The sequence below is a fragment of the Schistocerca cancellata genome, chromosome 5 (assembly GCF_023864275.1).
Source record: "Schistocerca cancellata isolate TAMUIC-IGC-003103 chromosome 5, iqSchCanc2.1, whole genome shotgun sequence".
In the NCBI taxonomy this organism is placed as follows: Eukaryota; Metazoa; Arthropoda; class Insecta; order Orthoptera; family Acrididae; genus Schistocerca; species Schistocerca cancellata.
The window spans coordinates 15,665,149-15,686,805 of NC_064630.1; the positions used below are offsets into that span (position 1 = coordinate 15,665,149).

The following is a 21,657-nucleotide window of genomic DNA, read 5'->3' on the forward strand; positions in this document are numbered from 1 at the left end:
AGGCACTACGCGGATGATGAAGAAGTTATTGATGCAGTACGACGTTGGCTCCGACATCGACCAGTGGAATGGTACCGTGCAGGCATACAGGCCCTCATTTCAAGGTGGCGTAAGGCCGTAGCATTGAATGGAGATTACGTTGAAAAATAGTGTTGTGTAGCTAAAAGATTGGGGAATAACCTGGTGTATTTCAATGCTGAATAAAACAACCCCTGTTTCAGAAAAAAAATGTGTTGCATTACTTATTGAACTGCCCTCGTACTTTGATTGAGTTCTTTGCCACAGGACTTCTTGATAATTTACAACTGACATCGACTATGTAACCATCACTTGATGCACCGATTGTCAAACTGTTCTCGTGCAGTCCAAAATGCAAGGTTTACGAAAGTCCATTTCCTTAGAAACTTCAACAACTGTCGCTTTCCTACACGATGGTGTTGCCTGCTGTAGCTGAGGTCACGACCTGGGGCAGAGCACTTGCATGCTCGACATCATCCTGACCTCAGCGTGAGGGCGCTGCTGTGCTGAGGGGGGCGTGGTTATCTGGAGTGCCTCCCACTGGTCGTTGCGGATTGCTGTGAGCCCTCACTGGCGTCTGTGGTATCGATCCGCGTTGCCGAATTTGGTGTGGCACCGCGATTTCTGGACGATGCCACACCGTGGATGAATGCAGCTGAGTCTTCTGGGGTGATGGGTCAGGCTGTATACCCTGTGGCAATCTAGGGAAGGCTTTGGGTTTCGTGAACGCCTGCACAACGTTACCTGCTATCATATACAGGGTGAGTCACTAGCTGTTGCCACCAAGAATAACTCCGAAAGCATGATAGGAGCTGAAAAGTTTGTGCGACAAATGTTGCATGGGAAAACGTCGGCCATAATATGACGGTGGTTTTTGGTTGCTAGGTGCCGTCGCTTCAGAGATACGAAGGCCATTTTTTTAAATTGAGTGCTGTAATTTGGTACTTATTTTCTAATAGCGTCTATCGAGACGAATCCAATGTTGTGTAACAATAAGGTCTTTGAAGATCAACGAAGGTCAAAAAGGTGGAATGAGCGTCCATTCACAGAAGGTGTTCGAAGTGATGACCAGTGGTATCAACCCACTGCTTCTTATCGTGGACTGAGTTATATTTCATATCACATCAGCACTTATCGAAGCACATGCTCTGACAATTCTCTCTTGTATATCGTGCAAATAGTAAATATTCGTCGAATACGGCATATCCATCCAAAGTACCATTGAGATGTAAACACCATTCGACGGTTTCGCAAAACAACTCTAATAGGAACGGTAAGACTAATATCGTCGAATCAAGCGAATGCGAATGATGTATTCCTTCGAAGAACAAATCGATATGCTTCTCATTTACGGATAATGCCAACGAAATTCAGTGGCAGCTAGAGACTTATACGCTGAAAGATATCCTCAACGTACTCACCCTACACGTCTTACATTTAAATATTTGTATCATAAATTGAGAACAACTGGACTTACTAGCAGTGAGTAATATTGAATTTGTACATTACAAAATAGTCTCCTTCGAAATGGAACAACATGCAGACTAGTTTCAGTTGATTAATTCAGAAACAAATTTAGGAGGAAATACACTATGTGATCAAAAGTATCCGGACACCCCCAAAAACATACGTTGCTCAAATTAGGTGCATTGTGCTGCTACCTATTGCCAGGTACTCCATATCAGCGATCTCAGTAGTCATTAGACATCGTGAGACAGCAGAATGGGGCGCTCTGCCGAACTCACGGACTTCGAACGTGGTCAGGTGATTGGGTGTCACTTGTGTCATACGTCTGTACGCGAGATTTCGACACTCCTAAACATCCCTAGGTCCACTGTTTCCGATGTGATAGTGAAGTGGGAACGTGAAGGGAGACGTACAGCGTAAAAGCGTACAGGCCGACCTCGTTTGCTGACTGACAGAGACAGCCGACAGTTGAAGAGGGTCGTAAACGTAATAGGCAGAATGATGTATTCCTTCGAAGAACAAATCGATATGCTTCTCATTTACGGATAATGCCAACGAAATTCAGTGGCAGCTAGAGACTTATACGCTTAAAGATATCCTCAACGTACTCACCCTACACGTCGTACATTTAAATATGTGTATGATAAACTGGGAACAACTGGACTTACTAGCAGTGAGCATTATTGAATTTGTACATTACAAAATAGTCTCCTTCGAAATGGAACAACATGCAGACTAGTTTCAGTTGATTAATTCAGAAACAAATTTAGGAGGAAATACACTATGTGATCAAAAATATCCGGACACCCCCAAAAACATACGTTGCTCATATTAGGTGCATTGTGCTGCTACCTATTGCCAGGTACTCCATATCAGCGACCTCAGTAGTCATTACACATCGTGAGACAGAAGAATGGGGAGCTCTGCCGAACTCACGGACTTCGAACGTGGTCAGGTGATTGGGTGTCACTTGTGTCATACGTCTGTACGCGAGATTTCGACACTCCTAAACATCCCTAGGTCCACTATTTCCGACGTGATAGTGAAGTGGAAACGTGAAGGGAGATGTACAGCGTAAAAGCGTACAGGCCGACCTCGTCTGCTGACTGACAGAGACAGCCGACAGTTGAAGAGGGTCGTAAACGTAATAGGCAGACATCTATCCAGACCATCACACATGAATTCCAAACTGCATCAGGATCCACTGCAACTACTATGACCTTTAATCGGGAGGGGAGAAAACTTGGATTTCATGGTCGAGCGGCTACTCATAAGCCACACATCACACCGGTAAATGCCAAACGACGCTTCGCTTGGTGTAAGGAGCGTAAACAATCGAAGATTGAATAGTGGAAAAGCGTCATGTGGAGTGACGAATCACAGTACACAATATGGCGATCCGATGGCCGGGTGTGGGTATGGCGAATGCCCGGTGAACGTTATCTGCCAGCGTGTGTAGTGCCAAGAGTAAAATTCGCAGACGGTAGTGTTATGGTCTGGTCGTGTTTTTCGTGGAGGAGGCTTGTACCCCTTGTTGCTTTGCGTTGCTCTATCACAGCACAGGCCTACATTGATGTTTTAATCACCTTCTTGCTTCTTACTGTTGAAGAGCAATTCGGGGATGGCGATTGTATCTTTCCACATGATCGAGCACCTGTTCATAGTGCACGGTCTGTGGCGGCGTGGTTTACACGACAACGACATCCCTATAATTGACTGGCCTGCACAGAATCCTGACCTGAATCCAACAGAACACCTCTGGGATGTTTTGGAACGCCGACTTCGTGCCAGGCCTCACCGACCGACATCGATACCTCTCCGCTGTGCAGCATTCCATGAAGAAGGGGCTGCCATTCCTCAAGAAACCTTCCAGCAGCTGATTGAACGTATGCCTGCAGGAGTAGAAGCTGTTATCAAGGCTAAGGGTGGGCCAACACCATATTGAATTCCCGCATTGCCGATGGAGGTCGCCACGGACTTGTAAGTCATTTTCAGCGAGGTGTCCGGATACTTTTGGTCACATAGTGCACTTCCAGACGTCTACCCAGTAATATTTTAAGTGCAGTTTTTTTGATAAATAAAAAACGTTATAACTAAAGAGAGTGTTGTTTCTTTGAGATAAATTAATTGAAAAATAGTTTAAAGTATAAAATGCAGCCATCTTCCGCCTCTCCTAAATCAATGGCAATTAATTCAGAAGATGTGTTGTACTCCTTTATTTTGCACAAGCAGCAGCTATTTAAAGGTGTTTAGATGTCGACTCACCATGAGAATGAAAGAGCCGTTTGTTAACTTAAAGATCTGTAAAATCACTGTAATTGGAATATCGGCTATTTCTCTTATCAGTCGAGATGTTTTTCCTTGGTGATTTTGGTATCAAAGAAGAAATTATCATCACTCGGAGATACTAACAACACCCTGCGGTCAACAGAGGGGGATTCATTCTCACACGTCTCACAGATGTTCGTACCAATGAAAAATTGCTTTTCGGCAGACTGCGCAACCACTGTAAGGTTACTGGAACAGCTGCAGTTACTGTGTAGTTAAGAGATCGCTAGTGCAACATCATGTGAAACCACGCGCTGGGGGGGGGGGGGGGCTGTCCTCTCACGCCTCCCCACCCCTCCCTAACACTCTTCTCTCTCCCCAAAGGGCATAAATCGTACTCAGGTCTTACTCCACCATATAGGCAGTCGTATAAATCCACTTCGAAGAAATCCAAATCGTGTGACAGGTATTTACTGGTCGCAAGTGAACCTAGAGCCGTTAGTCGTCATCTATCCAAAATACTTCATGATTCACCTCAGACCTGATCTCATCCCCCCTTCCGCCCCCCTCCCCGAACACCATAAGCCCAAGCTCAGCCTTACTTTTTTACATGCTGAGTCAGCCCTTCCGACTATCATTTCTTTTTCGATTTCTTCACATTTTTCCTGTAGCTAGGTTTCGCTTTGGCTGCCCTGCACTTCCTATTTATTTCATTCCTAAGTGATTTATATTTGTGTATTTCTGTCTTTTCCTGAGTATTTCTTACGTCCTTTGTATTTTCGTTGATCAGATGAAGTATTTTTTTCTGTTACCCAAGGTTTCTTCGCAGTTACCTTTCTTGTACCTATGTTTGTCTGTCCAACATCTGTGATTGACCTTTTTGTAGAAGTCCACTCATCTTCAATTGAACTGCCTACTCTGGTACTCCTTGTCACAGTATCAGCATCCTTAGCAAACTTCAAACCCGTCTTATCATTTCTCAGTACTTCAGTATCCCTCTTCCTTCCACACTGATTCCCTTAAACTTCAGTATACCCTTCATCATTACTAAATTATGATCTGAGTCTAATGTATATCAGCTTGTGGGTACGCCTTAAATCCACAATCCATATATTCCTGACATTGTGCCGGAAAGGGAGCGATCTGCAGTGTATTAAACTCAGTAGAAGAACTTCAAAAAGCCAAGATCACTAATAAAACATTTAATCCATAACCGGTTTGGGCAAAACTACGTTCCCATCTTCGTAATATTATGCTCTACGATTATGTGAATTTTTAGAGCCAAATATCCGAAGATGGGTATGTAGGCTTACCGAAACCTGTTACCGATCTTGGGTTTTTGAACTTTTGCTTCTCAGTTTAATCCAGTATCTGATTTCGAAATCCCTGTCTGGCCATGACCCAGCTGGGATCTTCCCTTGTCTCCGAGTCTTTTCCAAGCATACTTCCTCCTCTTATGATTCTTGAATAGGGTTTTTGCTATTACCATCTGACATTTATTGCACAACTCAATTAGTCTTTCTCCTGTCTCATTCCGACTACCTAGCCCATGCTCTCCCATACACCTTTCTTCTATTCTTTCCCCTACAACCGCGTTCCAGTAACCCTTGGTTTCTAGATTTTCGTCTCCCTTTTCATACAGAATTACCTGTTCAAGATCCTCGTATACTTCCTCTATACCTTCATCATCTGCTTGCGACCTCTGGTTGCGTACTTGCGTTATCGTCGTGGGCATTAGTCCGCTGTCGAAACTGATGACAACCACACCATGTTTCAGCCATATTGGTCTATTTCTTTGTGTTTGGCATTCGTGCAAATCAAGGAAGTCGTGTGATTGTCAAAAAATGGGCAAAAAAGAATTTCGTGTGGTGATTAAACATTACTTTATGAAAGACAAAACGCCTAAGGAGACTAAAGAGAAGCTTGATAAACATTACAGTGACTCGGAACCTTCGATTAGAACAGTTTATAAGTGCTTTCAAAATTTTCGGAGTGGCCATATGGGCACAAGTGATGCTGAACGTTTTGGACGCCCTGTGGAGGTTACGACTCCAGAAATCATAGATAAAATCGTTGATGGATGACAGAAGAGTTAAGGTGCGTGAGGTTGCTAGTGCCGTGAGCATCTCGAATGAACGGGTACATAATATTTTGCATAAACATTTGGACATGAGAAGGCTATCCGCAAAATGGTTTCCGCAATTGCACACGCTTGACCATCGCGTGAAGTGTTTGCAAGGATAGTTTGTAGCTGTTCAGGAAGAATCCGCAGGACTTTAAGCGTCGTTTCGTCACCGTGGATGAAACATGGATGCATTACTATACTGTTGTTGTTGTTGTTGTTGTTGTTGTGGTCTTCAGTTCCGAGACTGGTTTGATGCAGCTCTCCATGCTACTTTATCCTGTGCAAGCTTCTTCATCTCCCAGTACCTACTGCAACCTACATCCTTCTGAATCTGCTTAGTGTATACATCTCTTGGTCTCCCTCTACGATTTTTACCCTCCACGGTGCCCTCCAATGCTAAATTTGTGATCCCTTGATGCCTCAAAACATGTCCTACCAACCGATCCCTTCTTCTAGTCAAGTTGTGCCACAAACTTCTCTTCTCCCCAATCCTATTCAATACCTCCTCATTAGTTACGTGATCTACCCACCTAATCTTCAGCATTCTTCTGTAGTACCACATTTCGAAAGCTTCTATTCTCTTCTTGTCCAAACTATTTATCGTCCATGTTTCACTTTCATACATGGCTACACTCCATACAAATACTTTCAGAAATGATTTTCTGACACTTAAATCAATACTCGATGTTAACAAATTTCCCTTCTTCAGAAACGCTTTCCTCTCCATTGCCAGTCTACATTTTATATCCTCTCTACTTCGACCGTCATCAGTTATTTTGCTCCCCAAATAGCAAAACTCCTTTACTACTTTAAGTGTCTCATTTCCTAATCTAATTCCCTCAGCATCACCGGACTTAAGTCAAGTACATTCCATTATCCCCGTTTTGCTTTTGTTGATGTTCATCTTATATCCTCCTTTAAAGACACTGTCCATTCCATTCAACTGCTCTTCCAAGCCCTTTGCTGTCTCTGACAGAATTACAATGTCCTCGGCGAACCTCGAAGTTTTTATTTCTTCTCCATGGATTTTAATTCCTACTCCGAAATTTTCTTTTGTTTCCTTTACTGCTTGCTCAATATACAGATTGAATAACATCGGGGATAGGCTACAACCCTGTCTCACTCCCTTCCCAACCACTGCTTTCCTTTCATGCCCCTCCACTCCTATAACTGCCATCTGGTTTCTGTACAAATTGTAAATAGCGTTTCGCTCCCTGTATTTTACCCCTGCCATCTCCAGAATTTGAAAGAGAGTATTCCAGTCAACATTGTCAAAAGCATTCTCCAAGTCTACAAATGCTAGAAACGTAGGTTTGTCTTTCCTTAATCTTTCTTCTAAGATAAGTCGTAAGGTCAGTATTGCCTCACGTGTTCCAATAGTTCTACGGAATCCAACTTGATCTTCCCGAGGTCGACTTCTACCAGTTTTTCCATTCGTCTGTAAAGAATTCGCGTTAGTATTTTGCAGCTGTGGCTTATTAAACTGATAGTTCGGTAATTTTCACATCTGTCAACACCTGCTTTCTTTGGGATTGGAATTATTATATTCTTTTTGAAGTCTGAGGGTATTTCACCTGTCTCATACATCTTACTCACCAGATGGTAGAGTTTTGTCATGACTGGCTCTCCCAAGGCAGTCAGTAGTGCTAACGGAATGTTGTCTACTCCTGGGGCCTTGTTTCGACTTAGGTCTTTCAGTGCTCTGTCAAACTCTTCACGTAGTATCGTATCTCCCATTTCATCTTCATCTACAGCCCCTTCCATTTCCATAATATCGTGCTCAAGTACATCGCCCTTGTATAGACCCTCTATGTACAGCTTCCACCCTGCTGCTTTCCCTTCTTTGCTTAGAACTGGGTTTCCATCTGAGCTCTTGATATTCATACGTTCTCTTTTCTCCAAAGGTCTCTTTAATTTTCCTGTAGGAAGTATCTGTCTTACCCCTAGTGATGTAAGCCTCTACATCCTTACATTTGTCCTTTGCACTTCCTGTCGATCTCATTTTTGAGACGTTTATATTCCTTTTTGCCTGCTTCATTTACTGCATTTTTATATTTTCTCCTTTCATCAATTAAATTCAATTTCTTCTGTTACCCAAGGATTTCTACCAGCCCTCATCTTTTTACCTACTTGATCGTCTGCTGCCTTCACTACTTCATCCCTCAGGGCTACCATCCTTCTTCTACTGTATTTCTTTCCCCCATTCCTGTCAATTGTTCGCTTATGCTCTCCCTAAAACTCTCTACAACCTCTTGTTTAGTCAGTTTATCCAGGTCCCATCTCCTTAAATTCCCACCTTTTTGGAGTTTCTTTAGTTTTAATCTATAGTTCATAACCAATAGATTGTGGTCAGAGTCCACATCTGCCCCTGGAAATGTCCTACAATTTAGAACCTGGTTCCTAAATCTCTGTCTTACCATTATATAATCTATCTGACACCTTTTAGTATCTCCAGGGTTCTTCCATGTATACAACCTTCTTTCATGATTCTTGAACCAAGTGTTAGCTATGATTAAGTTGTGCTCTGTGCAAAATTCTACCAGGCGGCTTCCTCTTTCATTTCTTACCCCCTATCCATATTCACCTACTATGTTTACTTCTCTCCCTTTTCCTACTCTCGAATTCCAGTCACCCATGACTATTAAATTTTCGTCTCCCTTCACTACCTGAATAATTTCTTTTATCTCATCATACATTTCATAAATTTCTTCATCATCTGCAGAGCTAGTTGGCATATAAACTTGTACTACTGTAGTAGGCATGGGCTTCGTATCTATCTTGATGACAATAATGCGTTCACTATGCTGTATGTAGTAACTTACCCGCACTCCTATTTTTTTATTCATTATTAAACCTACTCTTGCATTACCCCTATTTGATTTTGTATTTATAACCCTGTATTCACCTGACCAAAAGTCTTGTTTCTCCTGCCACCTAACTTCACTAATTCCCACTATATCTATCTCTAACCTATCCATTTCCCTTTTTAAATTTTCTAACCTGCATGCCCGATTAAGGGATCTGACATTCCACGCTCCGATCCGTAGAACGCCAGTTTTCTTTCTCCTGATATCGACGTCCTCCTGAGTAGTCCCCGCCCGGAGATCCGAATGGGCGACTATTTTACCTCCGGAATATTTTACCCAAGAGGACACCATCATCATTTAACCATACAGTAAAGCTGCATGCCCTCGGGAAAAATTAGGGCTGTAGTTTCTTCTTGCTTTCGGCCGTTCGTAGTACCAGCAAAACAAGGCCGTTTTGGTTAGTGTTACAAGGCCAGATCAGTCAATTATCCAGACTGTTGCCCCTGCAACTACTGAAAAGGCTGCTGCCCCTCTTCAGGAACCACACGTTTGTGTGGCATCTCAACAGATACCCCTCCGTTGTGGTTGCACCTACGGTACGGCCATCTGTATCGCTGAGGCACGCAAGCCTCCCCACCAACGGCAATCTCCACGGTTCATTACTATACTACTGAGACCAAACTACAATCTAAACAATTGGTTACCATGAGAGAATCTGCACCAAAAAAGGCGAAGACCATTCCTTTGGCAGGAAAGGTTATGGCGACTGTCTTTTGGGATTCGCAAGGGATAATCCTCATCGACTATCTGGAAAAGTGTAAAACTATTACAGGTGCATATTATTCATTGTTACTGGACCGTTTGACAACCGACTTGCAAGAAAAACTCCGGCGATTGGACCTCCAAAAAGTCCTTTTCCATCACGACAGTGCACCAGCACACACCTCAGCAGTTGTGGTCACAAAATTATTGGAAATAGGATTCCAACTCGTTTCACATCCCCCTAGTCTCCATCCAGACCTGGCTCCCTCGAACTACTATTTGTTCCCCAATTTGAAGAAATTGCTGGCGGGACAAATATTTTATTTAAACTAGGAGGTGATTGCAGCAACTAATAGCTGTTTTGGAGACTTGGACAATTCCTATTATTCGGAAGCATCAACAAATTAGAGCAGAGTTGGACGAAGCGTATAAGTCTAAAAGGAGACTATGTCGAAAAATAAAAAGGGTTTTCCTCCAAACACGTAAGTAGTTTTTATTTTTGCTCGGACTTTTCAAACGCCCCTCATATTTATATATCATATATATTTAAGAATATGTAGCCTATATCCATCCAAATTTTTATTAGAGTAACGTGTAAAAAATTTGAAGTAAATCGGTCAAGAGCTTTTCGAGATTTTTGGAAACAACGTTAGACATACTTGTCTGTATGTAGTAGTAAAGACAATAGACTATATAAAATTGTATTATTGCTTTTAATGCACTTGTTATGTTTCCTTTTCAGCGTGCCGAAATTATCGAACAAACTTCAATGAAGTTCCGAAGCTCTTCATTTTAAATGGTGAAGAAGTTGTCGAGAAGGAATTTCCTCATATGGTAAGTGTGGAGAAACAATACTTGCGTGAGGTATTTTTAACTGCTTTATCACTAAAGAAAACAAGGCAGAGTGCAGTAGGATTTCATGCAAAGTCTAAACCACAGTGGAATGATATAAAAGCGCACTCTAGCGGGCTGGCGACGGAACGTCACTGTGGAGGATGTGACTCGGGAACGCGTGGGTCTGTCTCCGTCGAAACTGTAAACATAACCGATGATGGATATATAATATGCAAATGACAAAGAAACTGGCCACATATTTTCAGGCGCTGTTTCTGTATGTTAGTGAAAACCGGCCGCTGTGGCCGAGCGGGTCTAGGTGCTTCAGTCCGGAACCGCGCGACTGCTACGGTCGCAGGGTCGAATCCTGCCTCGGGCATGGATGTGTCATGTCCTTAGGTTAGTTAGGTTTAAGTAGTTCTAAGTTCTAGGTGACTGATGACCTCAGATGTTGCGTCCCATAGTGCTCAGAGCCATTTGAACTATTTTATGTTAGTGAAGGTTTGGTTCCACAATACCCATAGTACCGATAACTCAGTCTTCTTAGAACATGTTGGAGAGCTTCATTTCTCTTTGGACTGTCGGTCCCAGGAACATAGTGCATATGTAACACATCGTCTGAGAGGCACTGTAAACAGATGTGTGATATGTCATCGACCAAGCCTAATCAAGTTGAGGGCAATTCTCAGTGGACGCCATTGATTAGGTAGTAGAAAAGACTGTTTCCGGCATTCTTTTTTAAATAATGGTTTGCTGTGGTCAAACAGCGGAGCAAAACTCGTATAAGTTCGAGAAAGACGTTTATGAAACGGGGATCACTCTGTGAAACGACTGTAATTGATACGCTTTCCAAGAAAGCAAGAGCCTGCGGATATGAAAATTACTACACAATCAATATACAGGGTGATTCAAAAAGAATACAACAACTTTAGGAATTTAAAACTCTGCAACGACAAAAGGCAGAGCTAAGCACTATCTGTCGGCGAATTAAGGGAGCTATAAAGTTTCATTTACTTGTACATTTGTTCGCTTGAGGCGCTGTTGACTAGGTGTCAGCGTCAGTTGATGCTAAGATGGCGACCGCTCAACAGAAAGCTTTTTGTGTTATTCAGTACGGCAGAAGTGAATCGACGAGAATCCGCGGGAAACAACTCAGTATGAACGTGACTCGCCTAAGGTGAACGTTTTCTGTGCCATTTCAGCCAATAAAGCTTTTGGTCCCTTTTCCTTCGAAGGTGCTACTGTAACTGGACTACAGTATCTGGAGATGTTAGAGAATTGGCTGTTCCCTCAGCTCGAACAAGAAGCACAACAATTCATATTTCAGCAGGATGGAGCGCCACCACATTGGCACTTATCTGTCCGTAACTACCTGAACGTCAACTACCCGAGGCGATGGATCGGCCGCCAGGCAGCCCGTGACAGAGCACTTCATCACTGGCCTCCAAGAAGCCCTGATCTTACCCCCTGCGATTTTTTCTTATGGGGGTATGTTAAGGATATGGTGTTTCGGCCACCTCTCCCAGCCACCATTGATGATTTGAAACGAGAAATAACAGCAGCTATCCAAACTGTTAGGCCTGAAATGCTACAGAGAGCGTGGAACGAATTGGAGTATCGCGTTGATATTGCTCGAGTGTCTGGAGGGGGACATATTGAACATCTCTGAACTTGTTTTTGAGTGAAAAAAAACTTTTTTAAATACTCTTTGTAATGATGTATAACAGAAGGTTATATTATGTTTCTTTCATTAAATACACATTTTTAAAGTTGTGGTATTCTTTTTGAATCACCCTGTAGTTTCAGGAATACTTTATCGAAGAATCGAAGTGAAAAAAATAGATTATATGAGGATAAGTTCGACTTTAAAAGAGATAAGGACACTCGAGAAGCCATTTTTCAAAAGCAAACCCTTGTAATGTACAGGGAATTGCAGAAAATAACATGGAAGGAAATGCGCAGTGTAAAGGCACATCTTTCAAAGTCATGCAGCGAAACACACTGAAGGGCGAAAAAGAAACTGGTATAGGCATGCGTATTCAAATTCAAATACAGAGATACGTAAACTAGCCGAATACGGCGCTGCGGTCGGCAACGTCTATATAAGACAACAGGTGTCTGGCGCAGTTGTTAGCTCGGTTACTGCTGCAACTGTCGCGTGTTATCAAGATTTAAGCGAGTTTGAACATGGTGTTATAGGCGGTGCACGAGCGGTAGGACACAGCATCTCCGAGGCAGCGATGGAGTGGAGGGAGATTTTCCCGTGCGGCCATTTGACGAATGTGCCGTAAATATCAGGAATCCGGTAAAACACCAAAACTCCGACATCGCCGCAGCCAGAAAAAGATCCTACAAGAACGGGACCGACGCCAACTGAAGAAACCGTTCAACGCGACAGAAGTGCAACCCTTCCGCAAATGACTGCAGGTTCCAATACTGGGCCATCAACAAGTGTCAGCGTGCGAACCGTTCAATGAAACGTCTACATCTACATCTACATTTATACTCCGCAAGCCACCCAACGGTGTGTGGCGGAGGGCACTCTACGTGCCACTATCATTACCTCCCTTTCCTGTTCCAGTCGCGTATGGTTCGCGGGAAGAACGACTGTCTGAAAGCCTCCGTGCGCGCTCTAATCTCTCTAATTTTACATTCGTGATCTCCTCGGGAGGTATAAGTAGGGGGAAGGAATATATTCGATACCTCATCCAGAAACGCACCCTCTCGAAACCTGGCGAGCAAGCTACACCGCGATGCAGAGCGCCTCTCTTGCAGAGTCTGCCACTTGAGTTTGTTAAACATCTCCGTAACGCTATCACGGTTACCAAATAACCCTGTGACGAAACGCGCCGCTCTTCTTTGGATCTTCTCTATCTCCTCCGTCAACCCGATCTGGTACGGATCCCACACTGATGCACAATACTCAAGTATAGGTCGAACGAGTGTTTTGTAAGCCACCTCCTTTGTTGATGGACTACATTTTCTAAGGACTCTCCCAATGAATCTCAACCTGGTACTCGCCTGACCAACAATTAATTTTATATGATCATTCCACTTCAAATCGTTCCGCACGCATACTCCTAGATATTTTACAGAAGTAACTGCTACCAGTGTTTGTTCTGCTATCATATAATCATACAATAAAGGATCCTTCTTTCTATATATTGGCAATACATTACCTTTGTCTATGTTAAGGGTCAGTTGCCACTCCCTGCACCAAGTGCCTATCCGCTGCAGATCTTCCTGCATTTCGCTACAATTTTCTAATGCTGCAACTTCTCTGTATATTACAGCATCATCCGCGAAAAGCCGCATGGAACTTCCGACACTATCTACTAGGTCATTTATATATATTGTGAAAAGCAATGGTCCCATAACACTCCCCTGTGTCACGCCAGAGGTTACTTTAACGTCTGTAGACGTCTCTCCATTAATAACAACATGCTGTGTTCTGTTTGCTAAAAACTCTTCAATCCAGCCACACAGCTGGTCTGATATTCCGTAGGCTCTTACTTTGTTTATCAGGCGACAGTGCGGAACTGTATCGAACGCCTTCCGGAAGTGAAGGAAAATAGCATCTACCTGGGAGCCTGTATCTAATATTTTCTGGGTCTCATGAACAAATAAAGAGAGTTGGGTCTCACAGGATCGCTGTTTCCGGAATCCATGTTGATTCCTACATAATAGATTCTGGGTTTGCAAAAACGACTTGATACTCGAGCAAAAAACATGTTCTAAAATTCTACAACAGACCGACGTCAGAGATATAGGTCTATAGTTTTGCGCATCTGCTCGACGGCCCTTCTTGAAGACTGGGACTACCTGTGCTCTTTTACAATCATTTGGAACCTTCCGTTCCTCTAGAGACTTGCGGTACACGGCTGTTAGAAGAGGGGCAAGTTCTTTCCCGTACTCTGTGTAGAATCGAATTGATATCCCGTCAGGTCGAGTGGACTTTCCTCTGTTGAGTGATTCCAGTTGCTTTTCTATTCCTTGGACACTTATTTCGATGTCAGCCATTTTTTCGTTTGTGCGAGGATTTAGAGAAGGAACTCCAGTGCGGTCTTCCTCTGTGAAACAGCTTTAGAAAAAGGTGTTTAGTATTTCAGCTTTAAGCGTGTCATCCTCTGTTTCAATGCCTTCATCATCCCGGAGTGTCTTGATATGCTGTTTCGATCCACTTAGTGATTTAACGTAAGACCAGAACTTCCTAGGATTTTCTGTCAAGTCGGTACATAGAATTTTACTTTCGAATTCACTGAACGCTTCACGCATAGCCCTCCTTACGCTAACTTTGACATCGTTTAGCTTCTGTTTGTCTGAGAGGTTTTGGCTGCGTTTAAACTTTGAGTGAAGCTCTCTTTGCTTTCGCAGTAATTTGCTAACTTTGTTGTTGTACCACGGTGGGTTTTTCCCGTCCCTCACAGTTTTACTCGGCACGTACCTGTCTAAAACGCATTTTACGATTGCCCTGAACTTTTTCCATAAACACTCAACATTGTCAGTGTCGGAACAGAAATTTTCGTTTTGATCTGTTAGGTAGTCTGAAATCTGCCTTCTATTACTCTTGCTAAACAGATAAACCTTCCTCCCTTTTTTTATATTCCTATTTACTTCCATACTCAGGGATGCTGCAACGGCCTTATGATCACTGATTGCCTATTCTGCGCTTACAGAGTCGAAAAGTTCGGGTCTGTTTGTTATCAGTAGGTCCAAGATGTTATAGACACAAGCTTTCGGAGCCGAAGGTCCCCTCATGTACCATTCATGATTGCACGTCACATAGCTTTACGCCTCGCCTGGGCTCGTCAACACCGACATTGGACTGTTGATGGCTGGAAACATGTTGCCTTGTCGGACGAGTCTTGTTTCAAATTGTTTCGAGCGGATGGACGTGTACGGGTATGGAGACAACCTCACGAATCCATCGACCCTGTATGTCAGCAGGGGTCTGTTCAAGCTGGTGGAGGCTCTGTTCTGTTGTGAGGAGTGTGCAATTGGAGTGATATGGGACCCCTGATACGTCTAGATACGACTCTGACAGGTGACACGTACATAAGCATCCTGTCTGATCACTGCATCCATTCATGACCATTGTGCTTTCCGACGGACTTGGGCAATTCCAGCAGGACAATGCGCCACTCACGCGTCCAGAATTGCTACAGAGTGGCTCCAGGAACACTCTTCTGTGTTTAAACACTTCAGGTGGCCACCAAGCTCCCCACACATGAACATTGTTGAGCGTACCAGCATATCTGGGATGCCTTGCAAAATGCTGTTCAGAAGAGATCTCCACTCCCCTCATTCTCTTACAGATTAATGGACAGTCCTGCAGGATTTATGGTGTCAATTCCTTCCAGCACTACTTCAGACATTAGTCGAGTCCATGCTACGTCGTGTTGCGGCACTTCAGCGTGCTCGCGGGGTTCCTACACGATATTATGTAGGTATACCAGTTTCTTTGGCCTTTCGGTGTAGAAAAACTGAAGGCAAAGTGTGACTCATACAACTTGTACAAAAAAGTAAGGCAAGGAGCTAGGATTTACGACATTAGGAGTAAAGAATCTTCATAAAAATAGATGGCAGCATTCTGCTTAATATTACAGAAAATAAGTGAGTGGAAGGGATACATTCAAAGTCACTTCAGGGACCACGGAAATGTTGAGCATGGTGGTCTGGGAGAGCTATGACATGGAAATTACAAGAGCAGAATTTATGCCATAACAATATCAAAGAATGAGAAGGGTCCAGGTCCTGACGAAATGCACAATAAAGTACTAAAACTGTTCAGGGACGAAAGATCTCTTTCCTTGCTGGTTGGTTTGTTCAACAGTGTCTACCGAAGTGGAATCATAACTCATGACTGGCTCAAATCAACGTTTGGACCACTTCACAAAAAGCCCATCATACAATGATCAGTTCAATGCGCTCATGCCATTCCTTAAAGTACTGCATATGAGAGTATACCATAAATCCGAGGTACTGATTGAGTGCTGCCACGATATTTGTGTCGATGTTTATGCGTGTTTCGTCGTTTACGAAATAGCTTTTGACACTGTCCTTCATAACAAACATTCATGTGTTAGGGGAACTGGGGCTGCATGAATACGTCATCCGATTGACTGGAAACCTGTACTGGAACCAGAGTGCTGGTATACATACCGATAGTCAGCTGTCAAAAGAAGTATCAGTAATGAAACCTCGCACTCGATGAAGAAAGAGCACCGCGGAAAACTTCTCGTAACTTACCGCCTGCTGCGGGAGATGGCTCTGCAAACAACTCTGGATAGTGAGCGCAAACATAATCTAAGGGCGTAGAAGGCGCCAGCTCCGTATGCGCCATTACTGTCTTGTCGTCATCACGGTGTCCAATCAATCACATGCCGCCCTCTGTGTATAAATGTGGGGCTCCCACAGTTCAAGACAATTAGCCTTAGCCCCTGATCACAGTGATGGAGGTAGTCACTGAAAGCATGGGAACTTTTATCCAAATTTGCTTCAGCAAGTAAACAGAACTTTTTATGCAATAGTGAAAGTAGTTCGATATGACTGCATCCTCTCGCAGTTACTTTTTAACTTTTTTTATGAAAAGATTTTATGAGATTCACTTGGTGGAAAGTATCAAGGAGCGGTGGTTAATGGGGTTACTATCAGTAACATGTGATATGCTCATGACATTGCCTTACTTACAGCCAGGCTGGAAGATCTGCAGGGACTACTAAACACTGCTACTGAAGAAAGGTATACCAAGGGGTTAGGTTCAAAATGGTTCAAATGGCTCTGAGCACTATGGGACTCAACTGCTGTGGTCATAAGTCCCCTAGAACTTAGAACTACTTAAACCTAACTAACCTAAGGACAGCACACAACACCCAGCCATCACGAGGCAGAGAAAATCCCTGACCCCGCCGGGAATGAAGGGGTTAGGTTTAAACGTCAAGAAAACATAAAGGATCTTTGTCAATAGAAACGGCGATGAAATTCAGGGCACTCTTGCATCCGGTAATTATAAGGTCGAAAGGGTTCAATCATATAAATATTTGTGGTGTCAAATCAACGATGACTGGAACTTCTCTCAACAAATTCGCTGCAGAATTGAACAGGCCAGAAGTTTTTTTTTTTCAGAAAATGAAATTTCTGACTAACCACGGCATGAGTGTTACACTTCACCGCCTGTTCAACTATTTCATGCTACATATTCATTATCCTACTCTATGCAATTCAGTCATGGACTCTTAGCCGCAGTGTGAGGCAAGAAGCTGGAGGCATTTGAAATGTCGTATCGAATGGTTTTAAGGATATGCCCGCCATGGACATATAAAGTAAAAAATGCAGCAGTACACAACACCATTAAGAGAAGAAAACTCGAATACTTTGGCCACATAATGCACAACAACAAACGCAGCATGTTGTAACTATTTATTCAAGGGAAGATTGATGGTAGATATGGTCAAGGATGTAGATGATTATGATGGCTAAAGATCTTAAGTAGTTTGGATTGGGCACAGAATGTCTGTTCAGAGTAGCCACGGACAAACAACAGATGATGTTACTGATCGACAACGTTCTCGGAGGACGAGGTACTGAAGAAGAAGGATTCGTGTGACGTCATAAGCGAGTGACTGCGTGTGAGATCGCTCTCTAAGTTTTCATATATTTTTGGGCTTCAGATATATATTTTAACGGTTTTTGTGATAATATTTACTATATAAGTGACTTATTAGTGGTTTCTTCATTCACCTCTGCCTTTCTTGTGTTGTGACCTGATATTTGTGAGTGTTTCGTATCGAGCAACGTAACCTCTTAGCTGTGTTTACATTCCGCGCTGACCAGTTGCAGCTGTAGCGGCGCATCGAAAGCTAAGTACTGATTAATTGTTTGTGTATAATGGTTTATTTAGGAACTTTAGTAGTCTTCAACCGGTGTTTTTTGTGTTTTCTGGTGAAATAATTTCAGAAGAACCCTTTGGGAACTGTTTTCAGCTTCGTTACTGTGTCATTAGACGTCTGATTCTCTTTCTGTATTGGTCTTTTGTTATATTCACATTTGTTGTTTATTAATACTGTTAATAATAGTAGTTACTTCCCTTGTAGAGTACGTTTGTGATTATTGTAGTCAGGTTTTTAACATCTTCTTATTGTAGTAGCGGAACTTAGAAAAAGTAAAATTTTGCCATGAGTGAGAAGTGTTGGCTTTGCCGTAGGTTCGTGAGTAGTGGATTGCGGTGTGAGACTTGTTCGAAGTATTTTCACTGGGGGAATGCAGTGGGGAAGCCAGTGGATATTCTGGTGAGATCCTCTCCTGGAACTGCAGGTTATGTAGCAAGAGTAAGATGGTAGAGGAGCAGGAGCGTAAGATCTGTGCCCTTCAGGTGCAGTTGAAAAACGCACAGGAGGAGCTAGATAGGATGAGGAGGGAGAAGGGGGTTAGGGAATGGGAGCTGGCTGTTGGCAAGAGATCTGCTAGGAGAAGAAGATTTTCAGATAGTTTTACTATTGGTGTTTACAATAGATATGACCAACTGTCAGAGTCTAGTGGAGAGGAATCTCTAGTAGCTGTAGATGTAGGAAGTATGCAGCAGACCTCAGTAGTTACTGTGTCTAGAACAGTTGCAAAGTCGAAGAGGAAGAAGAAGGTTCTGCTGTTAGGTAGTTCTCATGGCAGAGGTGTAGGCCAGCAGTTGCAGGAAGTGCTGGGGAGTGAGTACCAGGTCACCAGCATTGTGAAGCATAATGCAGGCTTGGCTCAGGTGACTGTCAACGTAGGGGGGTTATGTAGGGATTTTACTAAAGAGGATCAGGTAGTGATTGTGGGTGGGGCTGGTAATAGTATTGACAGGGATGGGGAGTATGTCATAGATGGTGACCTGGAAAAGATAGCCACTCAGACTGGCAACACGAATGTGCATTTCGTGGAACTGTTTCAGCGTCACGATCGGCCTCATCTTAATACAGCCGTCAGGCGTAATAACATGAGACTTGGGGGTGCGCTGATGACAGAAAGCATGGGTCACATTTCAGTGGTGTCGGTGGAGTCTATCAGCAGGACAGGTTTCACTAGACATGGCCTGCACCTCAACAGGTATGGGAAGGGAAGGTTAGCAAAGCTTGTAGGTGATAGCATAGGTGGGGTTGGTGGGATCACTCATGGGAAAATTCCTGCAGTAGTAGGTGTTAGAGCTGCACCTTTTTTAGATTGAAGTCAGCTGATAGGTATTCCTGCTTAAGGGAAGTCTCTCTAACAAAGGAACCACTTTTGACAAAGCTTAGGTATCCGAGTATAGAGGGAATTAGTATATTTCATCAAAATATACAAGGTATTAGAGATAAAGTTAGTGAACTGCTTATAGATGTTGACTCTGAAATTATTGGTATATCTGAACACTTCTTAAATAAGGAGATAATTCAGAGGCTTCCTTTACCAGGATATAGGTTGGCTGGCAGCTTTTCGAGGAGCTCTTTGTGGCGTGGGGGAGTAGCCATGTATGTGAAAAACGGCACCCCATTTGAGTCAATTGATGTTTCAAAGTACTGCACTGAAAAGGTGTTTGAATGTTGTGCAGGTGTGGTTAAATTTAACGGAGCTAAACTTCTAACTGTTGTTACTTATAGATCCCCAGACTCCGATTTCACAAAATTTTTTCTAAAGCTAGAGGAGGTTCTTGGTTCACTTTATAGGAAATGCAAAAAGTTAGTTATATGTGGTGACTTCAATATTAATTGTATAAGTGATTGTGCAAGGAAGAGGATGCTGGTAGACCTCCTTAATTCATATAATCTTATGCAAACCGTATTCTTTCCAACGAGAGTGCAAGGGAACAGTAGAACAATCATAGACAACATTTTTGTTCATTCCTCATTACTAGAAGGGCATTGTGTTAGCAAAAAGGTGAATGGCCTTTCAGATCATGATGCACAAATTTTAACTCTAAAAGATTTTTGTGCTGCAAAACGTGTTAAATATAGTCATCAGCTGTTTAGGAAAGCTGATCCAGTTGCTGCAGAGACCTTTGTAAACCTTATCAAGGAACAAGAGTGGGAAGATGTTTATAGTCCTGATACAGTAGACGATAAATATAATGCCTTTCTCAAGACTTTTCTCGTGCTCTTTGAAAGTTGCTTTCTGTTAGAACGTTCAAAACAGGGTACTAGCACAAACAGGTAGCCTGGGTGGCTGACTAGAGGGATAAGAATGTCTTGTAGAACAAAGTGGCAATTATATCAAAACGTTAGAAACAGTCAGAATCTAAATGCAGCAGGCCATTACAAACAGTATTGTAATGTGCTTAAAAATGTTATTAGGAAGGCAAAAAGTATGTGGTATGCAGATAGAATAGCTAAGTCTCAGGATAAAATTAAAACCATATGGTCAGTCGTAAAGGAAGTGGCTGGTCTGCAGAGACAGGTCGAGGATATAGAATCAGTGTGTAGTGGGGATGTCCGTGTTACTGATAAGTCGCATTTATGTACAGTATTTAATAATCACTCTCTGAATATAGCAGGTGAACTAAATAGAAACCTAGTCCCAACAGGGAATCATATAGCGCTCTTAGAAAAAAGTGTTCCGAGACTGTTACCTGAAATGCTCCTCCATGATACTGAGAAGAGGGAGATTGAGTTAATAATAAAATCACTAAAGACCAAGAACTCTCATGGATATGACAGGGTATCTAGCAGAATACTGAAATATTGTTGTATGTATGTTAGCCCAGTACTTAGCCATATCTATAACTTTTCCTTTAGGAGTGGTCGGTTTCCTGACCAATTAAAGTACTCGGTAGTGAAGCCACTTTATAAAAAGGGAGACAGGGATAATATTGACAATTATAGACCTATTTCTATGCCATCGGTGTTTGCTAAAGTTATCGAGAAGGTTGTATATACAAGGTTACTGGAGCATTTAAATTCACATAATTTGCTGTCAAATGTTCAGTTTGGTTTTAGAAATGGTTTAACAACTGAAAATGCTATATTCTCTTTTCTCTGTGAGGTTTTGGACGAATTAAATAAAAGATTGCGAACGCTAGGTGTTTTCTTTGATTTAACGAAGGCTTTTGACTGTGTTGACCACAGAATATTACTGCAGAAGTTGAACCATTATGAAGTAAGGGGAGTAGCTTACAATTGGTTCGCCTCTTACTTTAAGAACAGAAAGCAGAAGGTAATTCTCCGCAATATTGAGAGTGGTAGTGATGTTCAGTCCCAATGGGGCACTGTTAAGTGGGGCGTTCCCCAAGGGTCGGTGCTGGGGCCACTGCTGTTTCTTATTTATATAAATGATATGCCTTCTAGTATTACAGGTGATTCAAAAATATTTCTGTTTGCTGATGACACCAGCTTGGTAGTGAAGGATCTTGTGTGTAATATTGAAAGAGTA

General features: G+C 42.7%; 1 protein-coding gene across 1 annotated transcript in view; it reads left to right on the forward strand.

Moving 5' to 3' along the window:
• The window catches only part of LOC126187756 (serine protease snake-like), a 198,545-nt gene that overhangs the window by 112,132 nt on the left and 64,756 nt on the right, over positions 1–21,657 (forward strand). The window contains exon 3 of the mRNA XM_049929016.1: positions 10,190–10,281. Coding sequence (XP_049784973.1) covers positions 10,190–10,281 — 92 coding nt within the window. The remainder of the gene's footprint in view (positions 1–10,189; positions 10,282–21,657) is intronic.